This window comes from Giraffa tippelskirchi, chromosome 8, assembly GCF_054371585.1.
Source record: "Giraffa tippelskirchi isolate mGirTip1 chromosome 8, T2T-mGirTip1v1.2.pri, whole genome shotgun sequence".
NCBI classification, from domain to species: Eukaryota; Metazoa; Chordata; class Mammalia; order Artiodactyla; family Giraffidae; genus Giraffa; species Giraffa tippelskirchi.
The window spans coordinates 141,257,954-141,281,211 of record NC_137282.1 but is presented as its reverse complement, the minus strand read 5'-3'; the positions used below and the strand labels follow the sequence as shown (position 1 = coordinate 141,281,211).

The window sequence follows — 23,258 nt, the reverse complement described above, 5'->3', positions numbered from 1 at the left end:
CATTTTCATACATGTGTGCGTGTGTGTGTGAAGTATCCATTTTGCTTAAAGGAATGAGTTTGGGTTATTCTTGACAAACAACTTGAAACTCTCTGTATTAATCTAAACCTCAAATGTCCAGGGATCTAATTCTGGACTCATATAGCAAATAATAGGGCTTCCAAGGTGGCACAGTGGTAAAGAACCTGCCTACCAATGCAGGAGATGCAAGAGATGGATGTTTGATCTCTGAATCCTCCTCAAGAAGATCCCCTGGAGTAGGAAATGGCAAACCACTAAAGTACTCTTGCTTGGAAAATTTTATCGACAGAGGAGCCTGATGGGCCAGAGTCCCTGGAGTCACAAGGAGTCAGACATGACTGAGCAACTGAGCACACATGCATAACAAATAATGAATCAATGCAAAAAAGTGCTTAATAAAATAGATGTATAATAAATTTTAGCATTTTAAAAAATGACTAATTCCTCATTACGTGTCCTTTAAAAAAAATTCCCCCCCAAATATAGTTTTCCTCATAAAATTAAGAGCCAGCATATGTTCTAAAATCAAACAAATAATCCTCCTGCTTATTTGCTTTTGGGGTGGAAGGAAGTGGCTTATGGCTGGTACTTAAGTCTCAGTGCTAAAAAAAAAAAAAAAAATCCCTGAAATGACACTGTTATTTAAATACCTATCATCCTTCATGAGGCAGTTACAAAAAATACAATCGAATAGTACCAGACACTGTATTTCCATACTGTAAAATCATCCTCCTCGCCTCATGGACCATTTCTTTCTCTTAAAAAAGAAAGATGATTTTAAACCTCTCCTTCCCTTGTGCATCAGAGGAGGCAGGCCCATGTCACAAAGGGTGAAACGTGATTTGTGTGAGCTGCTGTCATCATCCATGAGCCTCCTAATGTGTGAGGAAGTGGGTCTGCTGGGAACACTAAGGGAAAACTTTTAGCTGCTTCTTATAAAACCACACGAGAAGCAACAGTTCTCTTTTCCTGCCTTTCAGATCATTGGTGATGCCATTGGCCTGGTAAATCGACCATCTCTGGAAATTCCCTACCTTGGTCTATCAGTTATGTGAGATAATAAGTTAAAGGAAAGTAAAGCTAATTAGATTGGATTCTTCTGCTACTAGTAGCAGAAAGTGTCTTCATAGATATATTCATACTATAGACTTTAGTTCTACCTTGTAATTTCACACCACAGGTCTCAAACAAAATGAAACATTTATTCAAATCAGTGAACAAAATGACAGTAAAGTTTCAACCTTGGGATCAAATAAAACTTATCCTAACTGTATGCACATGGCAGACATGATTTATCAAATCTTTACAGGATGATAACCTGTTTCACACAAATAACACATAGTATAATTAACATACGCAAAAACAAACTGAATTTGCTTGAAAATAATAGATGTGCAGGACTGTGAAGAATTCAACAATTACTTTGAAATAAACTTCTGAATCTATTACCTACTGTTTTGATTTAATTTGCATTTGAAATTGACTCTTCAGATGAAATGGGCTTCCCTGATGGCTCAATGGGTAAAGAATTCGCCTGCAAGGTAGGAGAGGCAGGAGATGTGGGTTTAATCCCTGGATGGGGAAGATCCGCTGGAGGAGGAAATGGCAACCTGCTCCAGTATTCTTGCCTGGAAAACATGGACAGAGGAGCCTGGCAGGCTACGGTCCATGGGGCCGCAAAGAGTTGGATATGAGTGAGCATGCACATTGACTTCAGATGGAATACAACAGCAGAACCCACCATCTTCATAAGCAATTTAATTACCTAAGCCTGAGCTAGGAGAAAGGCTTTAATTCCTTCTATCATGGTGGTTTCTCGAGCTAGGAGAAACCACCATGGTTTCTGAGCCTATCCAACTCTTTTATATTATTAAAGTCTTTGGAACTTAAAACTATATACTTATTTACAATTATAGTTCCACAATCTTTTATGCAAGGGTCAAAAAAAATTTGATTTACTTTTCTAGCTTGTTTTCTATCATATACTTTCGGTCAAATTTGTTTGAATCTTTTCAGTTTGCTTTTAGTTTTTAAGCATCGCTTTGTTAAACTTTTAATTTAAAATTATTTTTATTGCATAGAATAGTTGAATGTTCCTCTAGTTAAAACTATTAAATGAAATAAATTCAAAAAAGTCTGACTTTCATATTTGTCCCCTTTAATCTAGTCTCTCATTTGCCCAAAAGATAACAAAATTTTTAAATAAGTTCTGCCATTGTTTCTATTCACAAATGTAAGTGGATGATAGATAGATATTCTCCTCCTCTATCTTAGATTTTAAAATGTTATACACTGTACAAATCTCCTAAACCTATTGAAAGTACATTTTGGGGATTATTCTAGAGTAGAGAGTCTCATTTTTCTTCCAGTTGTAGGATATTTTTTTGTTTGGATGAACATCCCTGTATTCATAAATTTTCCTTTGTTTTTCAGAATTGTCTCTGATTTCTGCTAAGATAAGATCCATACTGGATTTTCCTGTAACAGACAATAGTTTATCACACACTCTGGGGGGACTCAGAAATGCATTTTTCCACTAGAGTCGTGGCCTTTTCTTAGTGGCCTTCTGAAACCTACTTACAGGCAAGAATGCACCCCGGCCAAAGCATCAGCATGTTACTGATGTTTATCTGAGAGACAGAAAAAGATTTAAATATTGAAGCCCACTATTAGTCTAATTAAAGAGGAGTTCAAGGAGTGAACTAACCCAAGATTAGATACTTTGTTTAAAAATCATGGCAAAGGAGAAAAAAAACACGAATATACATTTTGTAACTTTTAAATAATGGCAGATTACTATAAAGTGTGTTTATTTTTCAGGTTGCAAAGATGCAGGAAACCACCATGATAAAGGGAATTAAGGCCTTTCTTCTAGCTCAGGAAAACATACCTGATGACAGAATGCAGAAAACTCAAGGAAAAAACAGGGAAGGGAGCAAGGAAACCTCCAGATCCACAAATGACCAAATTAAGGAATATATAAGAAATAATAACCATTATTGTTTTGTGATGCCACCCTCCACTTCTGTTTTCTTTCTACTTCTTTCCTTGAAACTGTATAAAGCAGATGATTGCCAGTCCATATTTATTTGAGATAAAAAGCTATACAATAATATGGACAGAAGATGAGATCAGAGGCATAGGAAGCACTAAAGGTTGAAAACAAAGGGGACCAAGAAAGAATGAAGATAAGGTATGGTGATCAATACTGAGAATGTCCAGGTCAAACGTGGGGGCCAAGGAAACCAGCAAGAAGGACATTTTCTGCAGGGTCACTCATCCAGGAGCACACGAGACCCTGAGAAGCACTCTTGTTGTGGAAGAACAGGAGCCAAGCGGGAGACCTTTTCAGGCCGTGAAGAAGCTGGGACAGAAGGTTCTTCTTTCAGCGTCACCATCTTCACTTCAGTTCAGGGGTCCTGCAGGAAACAAAGGACAGTGTCATTTCCAGTCTTGCTTTACAAGCAGCTTTCCCCCTTGTCTCTGCCTCTCAGAGCCTCCTGTTAAAGCACTGCCGTAAGAAGGGGGAAATTTCTTAAGTCTCCTTGCGCCAAAGTCACTTTAGAGGTCAAGCCTTCTGTTTAGTGGACAGAAGAAGCTTCAGTGTAAACTGTGTGGTCAGAAGTCAGATCCACAGTCTTCTCATTATTTCTGTCTCCTGTCTTGTCACCTCTACCATCTGTTCAGGAGACTAAATATGATTCTAAAAGAGAGTTAAAGAGCATTACCTGTAGGCTGAAGTGCAGGGTGTCCTGGAAAAGAGGAAGAAAGACATATACTTAAAAGATATGGAGGTAAATCCATCCCCAAACACAATGTTCCCAGACCCAGAGCACTCTCCTCAGATTTCTCTCACACCACAGCCCGCATCACAGGATGCCAGGATAGAGAGAAGAGACACGAAGAGCGTGAAGCTTCTCTCGCACAAACTCAGTGTAATTTCATCAGCCTTAGTGTCTCTTCCTGCATTTGCCCCAGGATCTCCACCCCAAATTTCATGTTTGTTAACCTTTTTCTTATATTTACAGGCTGTCACCTTTTATGTTTCAACCATGGCTAACCATGGACTGTCAATTTCTGGATTTTCAGGAAATTTGAGGTCAACTAGGTAATGAGAGACTTTGTACAGGGTCAATGAACTACCCGAGCAAAGTCATATTTCTTCTCCCAAAACCCTGAGAGGAGTATCGTCTGCCGACTGGTTCCTCACCTCTCTTACTCCTGAAGTGGATGAACAGCCCCATGCCAAGGAAGAGCAGACCCAAAGCAAAGCCTCCGATCCCACTCATCAGCTTCCTCTGAGCAGAGTCAGATTGTGCTCCTGAGAAAAGCAGCTCATTTTAGTCATTTTTATCCCAAATACAACTTCTCTATTTCAATCTCTAAGACAGAATTTTTTAATGTATTTATTTTTTTTAGTTGAAGGATAATTGCTATAGAGAATTGTGATGGTTTCTCCCAAATGTCAACGTGAATCAGCCATAGGTATACATATGTCCCCTTCCCCCTGAACCTCCCTCCCATCTCCCTCCCCATCCCACCCCTCTAGGTTACCGAGCCCCTGTTTGAGTTCCCTGAGTCATACAGCTATCTGTTTTACATATGGTAATGTAAGTTTCCATGTTACTCTCTCCATACATCTCACTCTCTCCTTCCTTCCCCCGTTCCGTTTCCATATAAGTCTGTTCTCTATGTATGTGTCTTGACTGCTGCTCTGCAGAAACTTTCATCAGTACCATCTTTCTAGATTCCATATATATGTGTTAGTGTACGATATTTATCTTTCTCTTTCTGACCTACTTCACTCTGTATTCTAGGTTCTAGGTTCATCCACCTCATTAGAACTGACTCAAATGTGTTCCTTTATATGGTTGAGTAATATTACATTGTATATATGTACCACAGCTTTTTTATCCATTCATCTGTCGATGGACATATAGGTTGCTTCCATGTTCTAGCTATTATAAATAGTGCTGCAATGAACACTGGGGTACATATGTCTTTTTAATTTTGGTTTCTTCGGGGTATATGCCTGGTAGTGGGATTTCTGGGTCATATGGTGGTTTTATTTCCAGTTTTTTAAGGAATCTCCATACCACCTTCCAAAGTGGCTGCATAAGATTGAGAATTTTTTTTATTAAGCTTTTTATTTTGTATTGGAGTATGGCCAATTAACAATATTGTGACAGTTTCAGGCAGACAGCAAAGGAACTAAGGCAGACATATACATGTATCCATTCTCCCCCAAGGGAGAAGGAAATGACACCCCATTCCAATATTCCTATCTGGGAAATCCCATGGATAGAGGAGCCTGGTGGGCTACAGTCCATGGGGTCGCAAAGAATTGGACATGACTTAGCGACTAAACAATAACAATTCTCCCCTAAACTCCCCTTCCATCCAGGCTGCTACATAACATTGAGCAGACTTACTATAAGACCGAGAGTTTTGAGAAGAGGGAAAGAAGGCTTCCTTGGAAGAACTAGAATAACTGGCAATTCCTACAAAAATTTGTTTTAAAAATCACATAGAGTAGCTTCAAGATTTGGGCACTGAACTCATTTAAACATTGCAGTCCCAATATAAGGCCACAGGACTTCAATATGTGATAGATGAGGAACCTGGGACTGAATGAGGTTAAATAGCTTGTGTATGGTGACAGAGCTAACAAAGGGCATAGCTGAGGTCGAACTCCACTCATGTCAGGAAGCTTTCTACACTGTAAAGGATGAACCTCTTCTCAGATCACAGTGAACAACTCAGAGCAACAGTGTCCGAAGCACAAGCCCAGCCTGAGGCAGGGGACTGGTACCCAGGTCACAGGATGACCATGACTTGAGATTTCATGGAGGCTCAGAACAGGGACACCTTTTTTCTCCTGGTCAGGCTGAAATGCCTCCCCAGGGGATGTAGGTATCTGGAGAAACTATCCCAGGATATCTGTAAACTCTCAGAGGATTTCTATCATAGGCTATCTCAGAGCTCCCCCCAATAACCTCAGCTGAAGGACAGGAGAACAAGGAGCAAATGAACACATGGTATAGGGAGAGAAGGCACTCAGGGGACACTCAGGGGAAAGCAAGCCCCCTCCACAGTGGGTGAGGAACTTATGAGATCAGAAAGCTCACTCCATTCTACTGTGATAGGGCTCGTCTGGCTGGGGTGATCCACTTGGCAGGTGTAGACCTCTCCACTCTGAGGAACTGTCTCAAGCATCACCATGGTCTGGAAGGTCCAGTCACCATTCTGGATCAGGCCTGTGGAGATCACCCCAGCCTCCTCTTCCTGGCCGTTCCGGAACCACCTGACTTCAATGTGTCCTGGGTAGAAACCGTTCACAGAGCAGACCAGGAGGTTGTGATGCTGCAGGGGCTGGGTCTTTGCAGGATACACAGTCACTGTAGGCTCCACTGGGAGAGAAAAGTGGAGGCAATCAGTGAGCAAGACGAAGTGAGTCTCCTTGATTGGCTGCCTTTCTAAACCGACCACCAGAGCAGACTGCAGTCTCAGGTCGACCGGACAGGCCATTTGGCCCAACTTTAGGCACTAGTACTGTGAACCTTGACTTCAATCCTTACAGCACTGGCCCATTAGATTTGAAAGATGTCGAAAAAATATGTGTGTGTGTTTCACAGTGTGACAAATAATTCACTGTTGAACTGAAGCATTTACAAATCTTTCAAGGCATACAGTGTATTGATTAATAGCATGATTTCTGAAGGCAGACAGCCTGGATTCACATCCAGGCTCTTCCTCTTAGTGACTGGGAGAATTTTTACATTTCCATGTGCCTCAGCTTTCTATCTATAAAAGGGGATTATTATCCTAATTTACCTCTCAGTGCTATGTGAGGATTAATGCACGTAAGGTATGTAAAACAATAACTGGAATTTAGTCTTCAATATATGTTAGCTATTGTTATCCTTGTTTAACTGAAGAGAAAATATGAATCAAAGTGTCGATAAATTAGGGAACAGCAGTGGGGTAGGTGTGGATATAGGACATTAAGTCCTGGGAAAACTGTCTCCAGGCACTCACACCTTAGAACACCTCAGAACAGTTCCACCCTGGGAATAAGGAAAGACACGGGTGATTCTCTAAGTCTATGAGTTGAACCCCAAGAAAAACTTGAGTCCTGAAGGAAAGGTAAAGCAGGAAGGAAAGTCACTAATTAAAAAAAAAAAATTCTTGGACTTTCCTGGTGGTCCAGTGGTTAAGAATCCACCTGCCAATGCAGGGGACACAAGTTCAATTCCTGATCTGGGAAGATCTCACATGCTTCAGGTAAAGTAAACCCCTGCCACAAATACTGAGCCCACATGCTGCAACTACTGAAGCTCCCACACCCTAGAGCCCATGCTCTGCCACAAGAGAAGCCACTGCAATGAGAAGCCCATGCACTGCAACTAGAAAGTAGTCTTTGTTCGCTGCAACTAGAGAAAGCCTGCACGCAGTAAGGAAAACCCAGCACAGTCAAAAATTAATTAATCTTAAAAGAGTAAAAAACTTAAAATTTCTTATAACTGTATAACCCCAGAACCAGCTCCAAACTGGCCCTATTCTGTTTCAAGCAAGATACTGAGTTGCTTTTCAGAGACGAAAGAACAAAACCATGAGTCATGCAGCTGAAGCATGAGCAAAGGTGAAAATTTGGACCCAGAACCAAAGTTTCTTCCTGACCATAGAAGCAAAAGACTCAGACATGAAGCAAAGGGCCCATCATCCAGGAAGATGAGGTGCTGAAGCTCCTGTACCACAGCATACCATGAATGACCAAGTTCCAGAGCCCTTTGTTGAGTAGCACAATCACAGACACTTCAATGCCCTCTCCTCCTTTGTAACCACCTACAGTGTTAGTCACTCAGTCGTGTCCAACTTTTTGTGACCCCAGGGACTGTAGCCCACCAGGCTTCTCTGTCCATGGAATTCTCCAGGCAAGAATACTTCAGTGGGTAGCCAACTCTTCTCCAGGGGATCTTCCCCAGCCAGGGATCAAACCCAGGTCTCCTGCACTGCAGGCAGATTCTTTATGTCTGAGCCACCAGGAAAGCCTAACCACCTATCTCAGTCAATATTCCTCCATATCCCCTTCCCCTTTCTGCCACCTCACCTCTCCCACAGTCTGCTACCATCTTTCCTTCCTGCATCTGTCCCCCCACACCTCTTACCCTTTCCGGTCCTCTCAGACCCCTGGCCCCTTCCCCCACCACATGCTCTCTCCCCCTCACAATCACACACTGACAAAATCACACACTGTCTCCCGACAGCGGGTGAGACTCTCAGTCTCATCCTCTCACAGCAACTTTCCTAACTTGAACTTGCTCACAGTTCAACACTCACCTGGACTCAGCCTCTGTCTCTGTCTTTCTGTCTCTTTCTCTCACACACAACCCTGCACACGCACATTCACACACACACACACAACCTCCCCAAGGCCACCCACCTGCTTCGCTCACCTCGGCGCTGCCTCATGAAGCTACCAATGCCCAGGTAGTTGGATCTGCACACCGTGTCCACCTTGGCCCGCATCTGCTCCATAAAGTCCTTTTGCTGGTTCCAGTACACGGCGTCCGGCCTCCCCAGCTCGGTCAGGGCCATGAACTCCCCCACATCGCTGTCGAAGTGCACATCCTCCTCCGTGTTATAGATGTATCTGGCAAAGAACCGCATTCGCTCCAATCCGTTGGAGAAACGACACTCAGCCTTAAACTGATGCATGAAAAGCGCTGTGAGGACGTGAAAGATCTAATCACTGGGCGGGCTCCTGGAAATGACTGACTACAACGCCCACCAATGGGCGGGGGAGAAGGGGGTCTCTCAGGAGCGGTGGGAGCATTAGGAACTCCTTCACTGGCTCCACCGGCAGCCCCAACTACCAGCACTCATGGTTTATCTTTCAACTGCGGGGTCAAGGCAGATCATGGTGGGCGGGGAAGACCCCTCTGATCCTAAGCCATGTGGGATGCAGTCAGCTCTGCACTTGGCTAGAGACCTCCAAGCCTGAGCCGGGCCAGGATTTACCCCATTACTTCCACCTCCTGAATGCTTTCACCAGAAAAACACTCACTGCTCCTTCCTCTCATCCCACAGCCCTTCAGCAGTTCCTGAAACACTTCCTTACCTGATGCTGACCTTGTGCCAAGCCTGTGCTGCTGCCCCTGGGAATTCAAAGAAGGAAAAACAGACCTGTCTCCTACCTTATCTAGGAGCATAACATTTAGTGAAAGTGATGGACACAACCCAACCACACAAGAGTTAATTACACAGGAGCCAGAAATGTCAGAAGAAAACTGTGGAATTCTAGAAGAGAGAATAATTACATTAGGGTGGCAGAGTTTTCTCGAATGATATCTAAGATGTGACATGACACACATTTGTAAATCAACTATGAAACTGAAAGTCACTCAGTCGTGTTCGACTCTTTGCAACCCCACGGACTGTAGCCTAATCTCATTCTGAATATAAAGACATTCGATACAATGTGTGCGAGCTGTCAATTCAGTTCTATCCGATTCTTTTCAATCCTATGGACTGTAGCCCACCAGGCTCCTCTGTCCATGGAATTCTCTAGGCAAGAATACTGGAATGGGTAGTCATTCCCTTCTCCAGGGGATCTTCCCAACCTAGGGATCAAACCAAGGTCTCCCACGTTACAGGCAGATTCTTCACCATATGAACCACCAGGGAAGCCCATAATCAACTATACTTCAGTTTTTTTTTAAAAAAAGATGTGACATGAAAGATTAGGTTTACATGGGCTGAGGGCAAGAAGTGTGTATATGTCTGGGAGAAAAAGGAGGCGTATTTAAGGTGAAGGTAGTAGCATGTGTAAAAGCTTGAAAGAGATGATGAGTTTCTGCAGGAATCCAGAGGAAATCTCACTAAAAGCACAGAGAGTGAGGAAGCAGTGTGAAAGTTTCCACTGGAAAAATCACAGAAGCCAGGTTCTTAAAACTCTTATATCTGATGTTAGAGTTTTGAATTTATGCTACATGGGGAACTTTTGAAGAGTTTTAAGGAAATAAAAACCATGATCCCAACATATTTCTACCTTTCCTTTTTGGCATTTCCAAATCCAGATAACTCTGAAAACCAATTTATTTTTTAAATTTGGTGACAGAACTCACTTGTCAAATCTGACTTGATGAGGTAAGAGATCAAATATGCCTCTTAGGTAAGGGGGGGCTATTCTGCACATTGAAGGCTGTCTACCAGCATTGCTGGCCTCTACTCACTTGATGTCAGAAGAAACCCTCAGTGTAACAACCAAAAATGGCTCTCAGCTCAGTTCAGTTGCTCAGTCATGTCCGACTCTTTGTGACCCCATGGACTACAGCACACCAGGATTCCCTGTCCATCACCAACTCCTGGAACTTGCTCAAATTCATGTCCATCGAGTTGGCGATGCCATCCAACTATCTCATCCTCTGTCGTCCCCTTCTCCTCTCACTTTCAATCTTTCCCAGCATCAGAATCTTTTCAAATGAGTCAGTTCTTCACATCAGGTGGCCAAAGTATTGGCATTTCAGCTTCAGCTTCAGTCCTTCCAATGCATATTCAGGACTGATCTCCATTAGGATGGACTGGTTGGATCTCCTCGCAGTCCAAGGAACTCTCAAGAGTCTTCTCCAACACCACAGTTCAAAAGCATCAATTCTTCGGCACTCAGCTTTCTTTATACTCCAACTCTCACATCCATACATGACTACTGGAAAAACCATATCTCTGACTAGACAGACCTTTGTTGACAAAGTAATGTCTCTGCTTTTTAATATGCTGTCTAGGTTGGTCATGACTTTCCTTCCAAGGAGTAAGCGTTTTTTAATTTCATGGCGGCAGTCACCATCTGCAGTGATTTTGGAGCCCCCCAAAATAAAGTCTGTCACTGTTTCCATTGTTTCTCCATCTATTTGCCATGAATTAATGGGACTGAATGCCATGATCTTAGTTTTCTGAATGTTGAACTTTAAGCCAACTTTTTGACTCTCCCCTTTCACTTTCATCAAGAGGTTCTTTAGTTCTTCTTTGCTTTCTGCCATGAGGTGGTGTCATCTGCATACCTGAGGTTATTGATATTTCTCCCAGCAATCTTGATTCCAGCTTGTAGTTCTTTCAGCCCGGCATTTTGCACAATGTATTTCCCATATAAGTTAAATAAGCAGGGTGACAATATGCAACCTTGATGTACTCCTTTCCTGATTTGGAATCAGTCTGTCATTCCATGTCCAGTTCTAACTGTGGCTTCTTGACCTGCATACGGGTTTTTCAGGAGGCAGGTCAAGTGGTCTGGTATCCCCAACTCTTAAAGACTTTTCCACAGTTTGTTGTGATCCACACAGTTATAGGCTTTGGCGAAGTCAATAAAGCAAAAGTAGATGTTTTTCTGGAACTATCTCACTTTTTCTATGATCCAGCAGATGTTGGCAATTTGATCTCTGGTTCCTCTGTGTCTTCTAAATCCATCTTGTACATCTGGAAGTTCTTGGTTCACATACCTTTGAAGCCTCACTTGGAGAATTTTGAGCATTACTTTGCTACCGTGTGAGATGAGTGCAATTGTGCAGTAGTTTGAGCATTCTTTGGCATTGCCTTTCTTTGGGATTGGAATGAAAACTGACCTCTTCCAGTCCTGTGGCCACTGTGAGTTTTCCAAATTTGCTGGCATATTGAGTGCAGTGCTTTCACAGCATCATCTTTTAGGATTTGAAATAGCTCAACTGGAATTCCATCACTTCCACTAGCTTTGTTCATAGTGATGCTTCCTAAGGCCCACTTGACTTCACATTCCAGGATGTCTGGCTCTAGCTGAGTGATCACACCATCGTGGTTATCTAGGTCATGAGGATCTTTTTGTATAGTTCTTCTGTGTATTCTTGCCACCTCTTCTTAATATCTTCTGCTTCTGCTTCTGGCTCTAGATATTGCCAAATATTCGGGGTCAAGGAGTTGAGGGAAGGGTTGGTGATTTGTCACTGGATGAGTTCAACTAGTATAAACCATCTGAAAATCTGTGGTCAAAAGCCACTGTTAATGGAGTGCTGAGAATTACATTAAAAATTTTGCCAATATTGTATCTGTTGAAAATCTTGTTCCTATATGAAATTTCTATTTTTCAAGAATCCACTTCCAGTGAAGAGCTATTTTTCCAGCAAAATAAATTTGAATATGACTTGCTTATTTCTTTGCCTCACCAGCCAATTAAAAAGACATATAACTTATTCTTCACATCATCTTCCTTCTTAATTTCCCTGCCACTTGTCCACTACTTCTCTACATTAGTAAGCTACACCTACAGATATTTCAGTCCTATTCAAAGCCCCAACTAACTCATTTCTAACTTTGCCTCCTACAATACCAGTATTATTGCTATTAATAATACTGAATTACTAGCCTTGGCCAGATGTAGGACTCTCATTTCTGCAGTCAAGTACCCTTAGAAAAGGAGAACGTTAGAAAAAATAACATTCTCATATAGACAGCTTACAGAAAAAGAACAGGACCCTAGACTTTGAATACAGACCTTCACTTAGAAATGATGGCAGAGAGGAGTGTGCTCTGGGTCAGACTAGGTCCACTTACTATTCAGGAATTATCTAATACCTTTTTGTCACATGACAAAGTTTGAAAAGAGCAAGACCCACAACAATCTACCCGAATCTATTCACTTTATCTTTACTGTTGTCTTTGTCACCACCACACTAAGTGAAGCCACAGTACACCTGCCCTGCAGAATTCTACCATATTCTCAAATGGTGTCCTCGACTCCACTTGTGAACCTCTGGAGTCCAGTCTCCACGTGGCAGCTATATTATTTTAAAAAATAAACAAACTGACTTTCCTTATAATCTCTCAGTAGTTTCACATATCTCTATAAATAAAAGTCAAAGTTTGGACCATGGGGGCTTTCCTCGTGGCTCAGTGGTGAAGAATCTGCCTGCCAATGCAGGAGACAGGGGTTCAATCCCTGATCCTGGAGGATCCCACATGTGGAGCAATGAAGCCCGTGCGCCACAACTATTGAGCCTGTGCTACAGAGCCCAGGAGCCGCAAGTACTGAGACCCGCATGCCCTAGAGCCTGCACTTGGTAACAGGAAAACCCACCGCAATGAGCAGCCTGTGCACCACAACTAGAGAAAAGCGCGCTCGGCAACAAAGACCTAGCATAGCCAAAGATAAATACAGGAATAAATTTTTTTTTTTAAAAAAGTTCTCAGCCACCAGAGCCTACTATGATTTGGCTCCTAATTTCCTCTCCAATCTCATCTTATTTCACTCTCCCAGCAGCTTGCTCGGCTTCAGCCGCTCTAATGTTTGTTCTGTCCCTCAAACACAGCAAACATCTTCTCACACTTTGGCCTCTCCTCTGCTCCGTCTCCCTGGAGCGCTTGTCCCTAAGATCCCTCACGCATCTGGCTTCTTCTCATCGTTTATGTCTCAGTTGACTGTCACCTTCTCAGGGACAGCTTCCTGGATGCTTGAACTGAAGTCAGGTGAATACAGTTCTCTCTGTTCTATAACCCTGAAGTGTTCTTTCAGCACATTTACTGCTCTCTGAAATGATTTTCCTTGTTACATGTTTACTGAGTTTTCTTCCTCTCCCGCCATTAGGTAAGCTCATGACTGCAGGGGACTTTCCTATGTTACTGAAATAGAATTCTCTGAGCCAAGAACAGAACCCGGTATATAATAGCTGCTCAGAAAAAGACATTTGAGTTCAAAATGAATAAACCCAGTGTTCTGGAAATGGATCTTTGTGTGACTCCTGGAAGGCAAGAAAGAGCTCAGCTCTAAAACTCTTTTATTCTGTAGGCATATGATATCCTTTCCATTTCCTGTGAGGAATTCAGGCAAACTTCCTTTTGCTCCTCCTAGTAGTTGTAAGAAACATTCACAAGAGAGGAAAAGGTGATTTTAAGATTCAGGGAAACTTTCATTAAGTTTCATCTCATCCAATTGATCTGTTATAGTGCTGAGGGTTTGTGCAAACTTTTTTTCTTTGATGGGGATTTTTTTCTAATGGTCATGGCATAGCTTGAGGAAAGAATAGGGAAGAACCAGAAAGGAGAGGACACCAAACATGACTAATTAAGGGATTAAATGACATTATTAGTGAACCTATGAAGTTTGGGGGCAATATCTGATAGGCCAACGAGTTCCTTTGACTTGCTTCTTGACTTTCAACCCAGTAGGATGGAAACAACTTCACATTCTCAGGACCCTTCTCAGAGTTTATGGTTTGCCATATGAAAATGCTGATATTTGACTACTTGTAACTTACAAAAACAGAATTTCCTGTAATTTATCCTCTACTAGCTGAATCCCTTTGCATGTGCTCAGACCAGAGAATGGGGAGATAGAGGAGAAACTAATCATATAGAAAGATTCAAAATAGATTTATAAAGAACACTAACCTGTATCAGGTTTTCAGAAGATGCCATAAATTCTTTAAGGCACCAAAGAACACCCTATGGATGCTCCTTATCTACAGAGTCATTCCAAGTAGTTAAAGATCCCTGGTCTAGCTCCAGGGTGCTTTACCAGGGAGAAAGAGAGAAAATTAACCCCAACTTCTGTCAGAGAAGCCCCAGGGCAGGGATATAGGCATTTTAAATATTGTGGTTCAGGGAGATAGGAAAAGATATAGTGAGGGATGTCCTCTGATACATTCTCACATATTAGGGAGAGACAGCAACATCATAGACTTTGTTAAGCACGTACATAGTATCTTCCTAGGAGAGACCATTCTAATTCCAGGTGAGTCCCTGTAAATTTTCAGAGAAACTTTTCTTTTTTCTAATATGTGCGTTGAGTGTGTGCTCTTTCGTGTCCGACTCTTTGTGAGCCCATGGACTGTAGCTCACCAGGGTCCTCTGTCCATGGAATTCTCCAGGAAAGAATATTGGAATGGGTTTCCATTTCCTCCTCCAAGGGATCTTTGTGACTCAACATAATAAAGCCAGTTATTTTGACTTCCTTACTTCTAAATCCTCTTAAGATCCTTAGAGGGATGGGTTGTAAGACTAGAGAGGTTTTATTGGAGGAGAGTTGAGAAGACTTATCCCGTATATATGGAGTTACCTTAAGCAGCACTCAGAAGGCAGGCATCCAAGGCCCTTTGGTTGTGGAAGGAATGAAGGCTCCATGTGACAAGGACTGGTGATGACTGAAGAGAATGTCACAGTTTTTAAGAGATGTATTCTGGACACAGAGACAATGGTAATTCCCTTTCTTCTCCCACCCATAATAGCTCACCCTCCCCCCAAAGGTGTGCACTTACATTGGGTTTCCCTGGCCCCAGAGAAGGGAGGGCTCAGCACCATCAGTATCACTGTCAAAGCTGCCATCCAGTGAACCACAGACACATCATGCAGGAGAACAAAGAGTGTGAGGGAGCAGCTGAGAGTCACTCAGTGAGGACTAGGACCCTCTTCAATCCACATGGCCAAACAATACTAACCAATGAACTCTTTGTTCCTAGATTGGGCGATCTCAGTGTTAGAAGAACCAATCAGCAGTAGAGATGGATAGCATCATCATTTGCTGGTCAGAGATTCAGTAGGAAGGTCCTCTTCTGAAACTTAGAATTTTCTCCATTAAAAAGATTATTTTAACTTAGTTTGATCCAGTTGTAGCTGAGATATTTTAATTGGGCCCCTCTTGTGTGCCAGTTCTGTGCTTGTCACTGATGTGCCACTCATTTGAGGCATTTAGGAAATCTTTCCTCTTACTTGAGACATTTGGACAAAAGTAGGTGTGAGTGTGTGAGGAATTGAGGAAGTGGAGAGAAAATTGTTGCATTTTAAGAGTCCTATGGTCTCATCATTTTTGCATCATAATTTAGTGTTGTAGATTTGGGAAAATTACTGAACTTGTTGAAAACAAAGCACTTCGATTTTTCAAGTACTTCAGTTCTGAAAAATGCTGTGATTCTGTGGACAACCGAAAGAACAGTGCCCCTGGTAACAGAATTATAACTGTTGTATGGAGAGTATAGACTGTGCCTCCTTACAGATAAGATTGTCTCCAATAAACCAGAGGAAATTAAATTAGTCAATAATTTAATGTAAATGAAAATGTCTTCAGGTTTGTCCCTGATATTATGATTGACTTTAGTGGCACCTCCAGAAAACACAGAGATAAAGGGGAACTTATATGAGGTGACCTATGTGGAATGGAGGGTCTTAAAGGTATTTTTTTGTAGCACGTTATCTAACAAGGTAATGAAACCAACTGCCCACATCATAGTATGCAGGAGACTGAGAGAGGGATAAAGGACTTCAAATCAGCCTTTAGCATGATAACTCAGCTTTAAAATGTAATATCTTACCTAAAAAAAGTGTTGAATTCCTTTCTCCTATTTCCCATCAGGATTTCCTCATTTTACTGGGGATATGTCCCTTATTAATCAACTTCTCTTGCTTTATCCTAAGAATAGAAGACTTTGCTAATGAATACATTACAGAATGTTCAGGAAAGAGAACACTATGGGAAAACTATGAATTATATCTTTTGACATAGTCACATAATTTTAAACATATAAATCTATATTAGATAATTATTGCACGTTATATTAGAATAAATGTAATATCTCAGATTTAGAATGGACTTTAGAGGCCAACTATTTGTCTAAAGTTTAGCATTAATTTACACTCCACCCCAGTTCTGATAAGCATTTATCCTTTACATGCGTTAATAGTTCTAGAGATAGTATTCACCATTTGGCAATAAAAATGACTACAATTAATTGAGCAATTTTTGCGCTCTTTACCTTGTACCCAGAATTATACAAACACCTTTTTATACATCTTTTTGAAATATAATTCTCACATCGTTTCAGTGATTTTACTACTCTTGCTAATCCTACAAAAGAGTAAAATTATGGTTGGAGGTTAAATAACCTTTGCAAGGATACAGGGGTAGAAAATGGTACATTTCAGACTGCACCAAGATATATGTGACTCCAAATAACACAAGCTCAAATATTGAATTGTGAGTGAAGTGAAGTGAAAGTCGCTCAGTTGTGTCTGAGCTTGCTAGGCTCCTCTGTCCGCGGAATTCTCCAGGCCAGAATGCTGGAGAGGGTAGCCGTTTCATTCTCCAGGGTATCTTCCCAACCCAGGGATCAAACACAGGTCTCCCACATTACAGGTGGATTCTTTACTGTCTGAGCCACCAGGGAGGCCCTAGAACTAGAACGTTTTCTGTTCAGTAGTTACAGAGAGATCAAGTAGAATTCTCATAGACATGTCCATTAATATCATATGTAGAAAAAGTTTTATTTTTTTCTCTTTGATCTAGATCTTGAGTTCATTGTGCTGTAGCAAAATATCCACCTCTTTATCCATTACAATTACTGGCCACATTATTTTTCAAAACCCCACCTTGGTTTTCCACTAGCAACTGTCCAGTGATCCCAGGTGTGCATCTGAAATGTTGTCTATTTCAAAATAAATAATGAATTATTTTAGCAGTTCTTTTGCCATTAGTTCATTATCGTAGATAAACAAGTTTCTACCTTCAAAATGTAAATTTACTAGTCATTCTCACCAGGTAGGAAAAGGAGCTACTCCCCTTGTCTTGACATCTCTTTCTAATGTTGTCAAACAAACCTACAGGAGTTGCATTAAACCTAAAGATCACTGGGGAAGGGGGAGAATTAGTGTGTTTACTATATTGAATCTGCCAATACAAGAACATAGTATGTTTCTCCAAATATTTACAACTTTTGATTATTTAAGCAAGCATTTAAAACATTTTCAGCATACAAGTGCTATACGAGTTTGTTAGGTTTGTATGTATTTATCTCATTTTTAAATAACTGGTCATAATATTTTACTGTTAAATTTGACTCCCATGTGTTCATTGCAAGTATATAGAAATAGAATTGATGTGTGTAGGTTTATCTTGCATCCTGTGACCCTGCTAAACTCAGTTGTTATTTTAGAAATATTTTTAAGTCTTTAAACATTTTATAGAACTATCACATGAAACCACCTGGCTCTGGAGATTTCATTTTCTTGAGTTTACATATAAAGAATTAAAATTTTTAAATAGTTGTAGAGGTGTTCAGATTATCCAGTTCAGCTTGTGAGAATTTTTGTATTTATACTTCTTGAGGAGTTGGCTCATTTTGCAGAAGTTATCAAATTTGTGTGTATAAAGTTGTTTGTAATATCACTTTATTACTTTTTGATGTCTGTAGGGTTTGTGGGTATCTCTTGTTTTATTCCTGATACTTGTAAATAATATATTCTTTATCAGTCTTGCTAAAAGCTTGTCATTTTTATTGATCTTTTCAAAAAGTCAGTTTTCATTTTATTGATATTTTATATTGTTCTGTTTTCAATATCGTTAATTTCTGCTCATGTCTGAATCTCAATCCTTCCTTCTGCGTGCCTTGAATTTTTTGCTCTTTTTTTAGTTCCTTTAGGTGGGAACTTACTTTATTAATATGAGATTTGTCAACTTTTCTACAGTCAACATTTAGTGCTGTAAATTTCTTGCTAAGCATTGTTTTATCTGTATCTCACAAATTTTGATATGTTGTTTTTGCATTTTTATTGAGAGTATAAAACCTCCATTTAGATCTATGGATTATTTATAAACATTGGTCTGTAAATATCGTTCTCTAAATACTGATTAGATCCTATTTGTTTATATTGTTGGAGAAGGCAATGGCACCCCACTCCAGTACTCTTGCCTGGAAAATCCCATCCCTGCAAGGCCAGACAGGAGAGCAGACATCAAGAGCATGAAGCTTTCCTCTCACAAATGGAATGTAATTTCATCAGCCTTAGTGTCCATCTGTCCCAGGGTCTCCACCCTAAATCACTTTGCATGCTAACCTTTTCTTATCTCTAAATGCCATAATGTCTTATGTTTCAAACATAAGTTTCTAAGTTTCCAAGGCTTATTGAATCCTAGATTTTCAGGAAATTGAGGTTAATAGGGGCTTCCCAGGTAAGTCTAGTGGTAAAGAACCTGCCTGCCAATCCAGGAGACATAATAAGAGTAGTGGGTTCGATCCTTGGGTGGGGAAAATCCCCTAGAGGAGGGCATGGCAACCCACTCCAGTATTCTGCCTGGAGGATCCCATGAACAGAGGAGCCTGGCGGGCTACAGTCCATGAGATCTCAGGGTCGGATATTACTGAAGTGATTTAACAGGCATGCAAGTAGAGGAAGGAAAGGCTTTAGATGAGACCATTGATATACAGAGAACTAACTGAGGAAAGCCATATTTCTTCACTCAAAAGTGAGTATCAGCTGCCAACAGGTTCCTTACCTTTCTGATTCCTAAAGTAGATGAACAACCCCATCCTAAGGAAGAGCAGACCCAGAACAAAGCCCCTGACTCCACTCATCATCTTGCTCTGAGCAGAGTCAGATCGTGCCCCTAGAAAAGAAGTTAGTTTCAGTGATCTTTATCCCAATCCAACTTCCCTAAGCTTTGAGGATGGGTGAAGAAGTTTGCCTGGAAGAATTAGAATAATTGGTCATTATGAACAAGAGATTAAAAATCACACAGAGTAGCTATGAGGTTAAGACATTGAACTCATTTAAACATCACAACCCTGACATAAAGCCATGACTTCAGCATCTCATGGATGTGGAGCCTGGGACTCGAAGATGTTAAGTAGCTTGTCTAGCACGACAGCTAATAAAAGGCAATGCTGAGACTGGATTCCTCTCATATCAAGAAGGTCCCTACATTGAAGAGGATGTGCTCCTTCTCAAATAATGGTGAACCCAGGGCAACAGCATTAGATGTACAAGTCCAGCCCAACAAAGGGGACTGATGCCTTGGGCCATGGGGTGACCATGAACTGTGACATCATGGAGACTCAGAGCAGGGACACCTCTTCTCTGCCTGCCAGGAAAAACTGTCTCACCAGCAGGTATAGGTATTGATAGAAACTATCGAATCATATCTGTAAACTATCAGAGAATTTCTATCACAGGATATCACAGAACTACTCCCCCAAAATTTGTACTAAGAAAGAGAAGAGCATGAAGCAAATAAAAAATATGGTGTGGAGAGAGGAGGAACCTGACACTCAGAGGTAAGCAAGCCCCCTCCAGGGTGGGTGAGGAATTTATGAGATCAGAAAGCTTCTCACTCCACTCCACTGTGATAGGGCTCGTCTGACTGGGGTGCTCCACTTGGCAGGTGTAGACCTCTCCACTCTGAGGAACTGTCTCAAGCATCACCACGGTCTGGAAGGTCCAGTCTCCATTCTGGATCAGGCCTGTGGAGATCACGCCAGCCTCCTCTTCCTGGCCGTTCCGGAACCACCTGACTTCAATGTGTCCTGGGTAGAAACCGTTCACAGAGCAGACCAGGAGGTTGTGGTGCTGCAGGGGCTGGGTCTTTGCAGGATACACAGTCACTGTAGGCTCCACTGGGAGAGAAAAAGCAGAGGGACTAAGTGAAGGAGACAGAGTAAGTCTCCCTGACTGGCTGCCTGTCTTCATTTAGTCTGCTGTTTCAGACTTCAGGCTTGCACAGGCCTCGCTAGAGCTGGCCATGTGGCTAAACAGGAGTTAGTGCCATGAGCCTTGCCTTTAATCCTTACAGCATGAACCCGTTAGATTTGAGAGATGTGGAGGGAATTTGTGGTTTCTTTATCCAAGGAACCATTTATTCATTATTGAATAGTTTACAAATTTTTGCAAAGCAATTTTGTGTTCATTAACAGCACAACTTCTGTAACCATGCTGCCTGGCTTCAGTTCCAAGCTCTCTCTCTTACTGATTGATCCTAGTGTAATATTCACACTCTCTGTGCCTCAGCTTTATGACCTACCAAGGAGGATAATCATACAGTGATCTCTGAAGGTTATCTGAGGATGACTGCACCTAAAGTATGTTAAGCCATAACTGGAATTTAGCCTTCAACATGTGTTAGCTATGTATTATTTTTGTTTCATTAGAGAGAAAACATGGTTCAAAGTAATGTGGATAACTTAGGAAAGAGTAATAGGGTAAGTGTAGAGATAGAATATGAAATTCTGGGAAAGCCAAGTCCAGGCACTCACACTTTAGAACGCCTCAGTTTGGGGCAGGGTTTGCGATTCACTGATATATGGTCTTAGTGCCTCATTCTTAACTCCACCAGCCACAATAAACACAGTTTAAAAAAAAAAGAAAGAAAAAACAGAAGAAGGGGAAACCTGGGGGAAAAACATTTTTACAATTTCACAAAATAGTAGATTTAAGATCGGTGGTAAACCATTACTAACATTTTCTCAGTCTATTACATTAAATTAAAATATTTAAATTTCTAAAATGGAAAATAATGAACTGAATCAAAATATAAACCACAAACTGGAGAAAATCATCAATGTGTTAATCTTAACACATAGAGAACCCATAAAATCACAGAGGAAAATACTAGGACCATAGAGATAAGAGACAATAGGTAATTCTTAAGGTAATAATAACAATTAACCAATAAATATATGAGAAACGTTCAAGAGCCTTGGAAACAAAAAAAAATTTTAATTAAAAATTTAAAAAAGTAAATTTTAAACTAAGTATTTGGAAATAATGAAAGAAACATCTAACAAAAGGGAATGTAATGTATATTTTGCAACTACAAAAATAAATAATATGTAACCACACAAAATACTATTAACATTCATTATAAAAAAAGTAACAGTGTGTTAAGTGGCAAAGTTATCATTATAATTCAGAAAGCTGGTTTCACAAGCATTTCAATTATGTAAAAGTACATATAAAGAAAACCAAAAAAGCAAGACATTTAGACATAAACAAAGCCTTAGAATAATCAGAAGTGCTTCAGAAGTTCCCCATCTCTCAAGAATTAGTCTGCTAGCTCTTGGTCAATGAAATGCTTCTGCACACAGACACCTGCACACTTGTTTCTGGGGGGTCAGTGTTAAGAGGGTGTGTACCTAGAGCAGGTTGTGACTCTTCTCACATGCTCCCAATCCTTGAACATTCCTCACCTCTCCTCCCCCAAACCCTTCCCCCAACCACGGACACCTTGAAGTCCCCTCCCACATCGCTAACCACCCACCCACCAGTGTTGACTCCCCTCCCCCACCTCTTTTCTCCCACAAGGACCATCAAGGATGCCTGGAGTCTCCCTTCTGCATCCTCACCCCCTCACCCTCACACACATACACCCTCCCTCCTGGTCCTCCCAGATTCCAAGGTACGCCCCCCACCACACACACCGTCTTTTTCCTTTCACAATAACTAACAAAGTCACACAGGCAGATGAAAGAAGAACCTGTGGTAGTTGAGGGGTGCCTGTGGAGCCAATGAGGGAGTCCTAGTGGCCCTCCTGTGCTTGGGCAGCCCTCATTGGTGGCCGTCACATCAGTTCCTTCCTGGGAGCCCACCAGGGTGACCGAATCCTTCTGTTCCCACAGCACATTTCATGGTGCAGGGCCAGTCCGAGTGTCATTTCTCCAGGCAACATCTCTCACAGGAACCCTCCTTAAGCATACTTGCTCATAATACAACACATTCACCAGGACTCAGACTCTCTGTCTCTTTGTCTCTCTCTCTCTCTCTCTCTCACACACACACACACACACACACACACTGTCCCCAGTCCCCTGGCCGCCCACCCCCGCGCTCACCTTGCTGCTGCACCGTGAAGCTCTCACCAATCCAGTAGTTGTGTCTGCAGAACGTGTCCACCACTGCCCACGTCCACTCAACGAAGTCCTTCTGGTGATTCCAACTCTCAGCGAAGAGACGCCCAGCTCAGTCACTGCCCTGAACTCACCCACATCGTCACTGTCAAAAAGCACCAACTCCTTCTGGTTATAGAAGTATCTGGCCAAGAACTGCACCTGCTCAGTCCGGATGGATGATCCAATCCAGACTTTATTTTGGGGGGCTCCAAAATTACTGCTGATGGTGACTGCAGCCATGAAATTACAAGACTCTTACTTCTTGGAAGAAAAATTATGACCAACCTAGACAGCATATTAGAAAGCAGAGACATTACTTTGCAACAAAGGTCCATCTAGTCAAGGCTATGGTTTTTCCAGTAGTCATGTATGGTTGTGAGCAGGGTGCTCGGGGCTGGTGCACCGGGATGACCCGGAGGGATGGGATGGGGAGGGAGGTGGAAGGGGGATTCTGGGAGGGGGAAACATGTACACCCATGGTGGATTCATGTCAGTGTATGGCAAGACAAATACAGTATTGTAAAGTTAAAAAATAGAAAATAAACTAATTAAAAAAATTTTAATGAG

At 41.6% G+C, this 23,258-nt stretch overlaps 1 protein-coding gene and 1 pseudogene across 7 annotated transcripts; both read right to left on the bottom strand.

Moving 5' to 3' along the window:
• Positions 1–1,204: 1,204 nt before the first annotated feature.
• LOC145516263 (HLA class II histocompatibility antigen, DRB1 beta chain-like) lies at positions 1,205–16,439 on the bottom strand. Of its 6 annotated transcripts, XM_081517403.1 has the most exons (9): positions 16,350–16,439; positions 15,480–15,599; positions 15,300–15,359; positions 15,101–15,220; positions 8,478–8,747; positions 6,150–6,431; positions 4,232–4,342; positions 3,750–3,773; positions 1,205–3,440 (listed from the first exon to the last, which is right to left on the bottom strand). In XM_081517403.1, the coding sequence occupies exons 5-9, from the start codon at positions 8,737–8,739 to the stop codon at positions 3,427–3,429; spliced, it is 693 nt and encodes a 230-aa protein (XP_081373529.1). In that variant the 5' UTR covers positions 8,740–8,747; positions 15,101–15,220; positions 15,300–15,359; positions 15,480–15,599; positions 16,350–16,439; the 3' UTR covers positions 1,205–3,426. The 6 variants fall into 6 exon arrangements, with proteins under 6 accessions (XP_081373529.1, XP_081373530.1, XP_081373528.1 ...); XM_081517404.1 differs by lacking the exon at positions 16,350–16,439 and having other exon boundaries at positions 15,101–15,185; XM_081517402.1 differs by lacking the exons at positions 15,480–15,599; positions 16,350–16,439 and having other exon boundaries at positions 15,300–15,441.
• Positions 16,350–22,931, bottom strand: LOC145519020 (HLA class II histocompatibility antigen, DRB1 beta chain-like; annotated as a pseudogene). The gene is made up of 4 exons (XR_014063489.1): positions 22,635–22,931; positions 20,142–20,423; positions 19,307–19,417; positions 16,350–16,447 (listed from the first exon to the last, which is right to left on the bottom strand). The product of XR_014063489.1 is annotated as an HLA class II histocompatibility antigen, DRB1 beta chain-like (transcript).
• Positions 22,932–23,258: the final 327 nt, after the last annotated feature.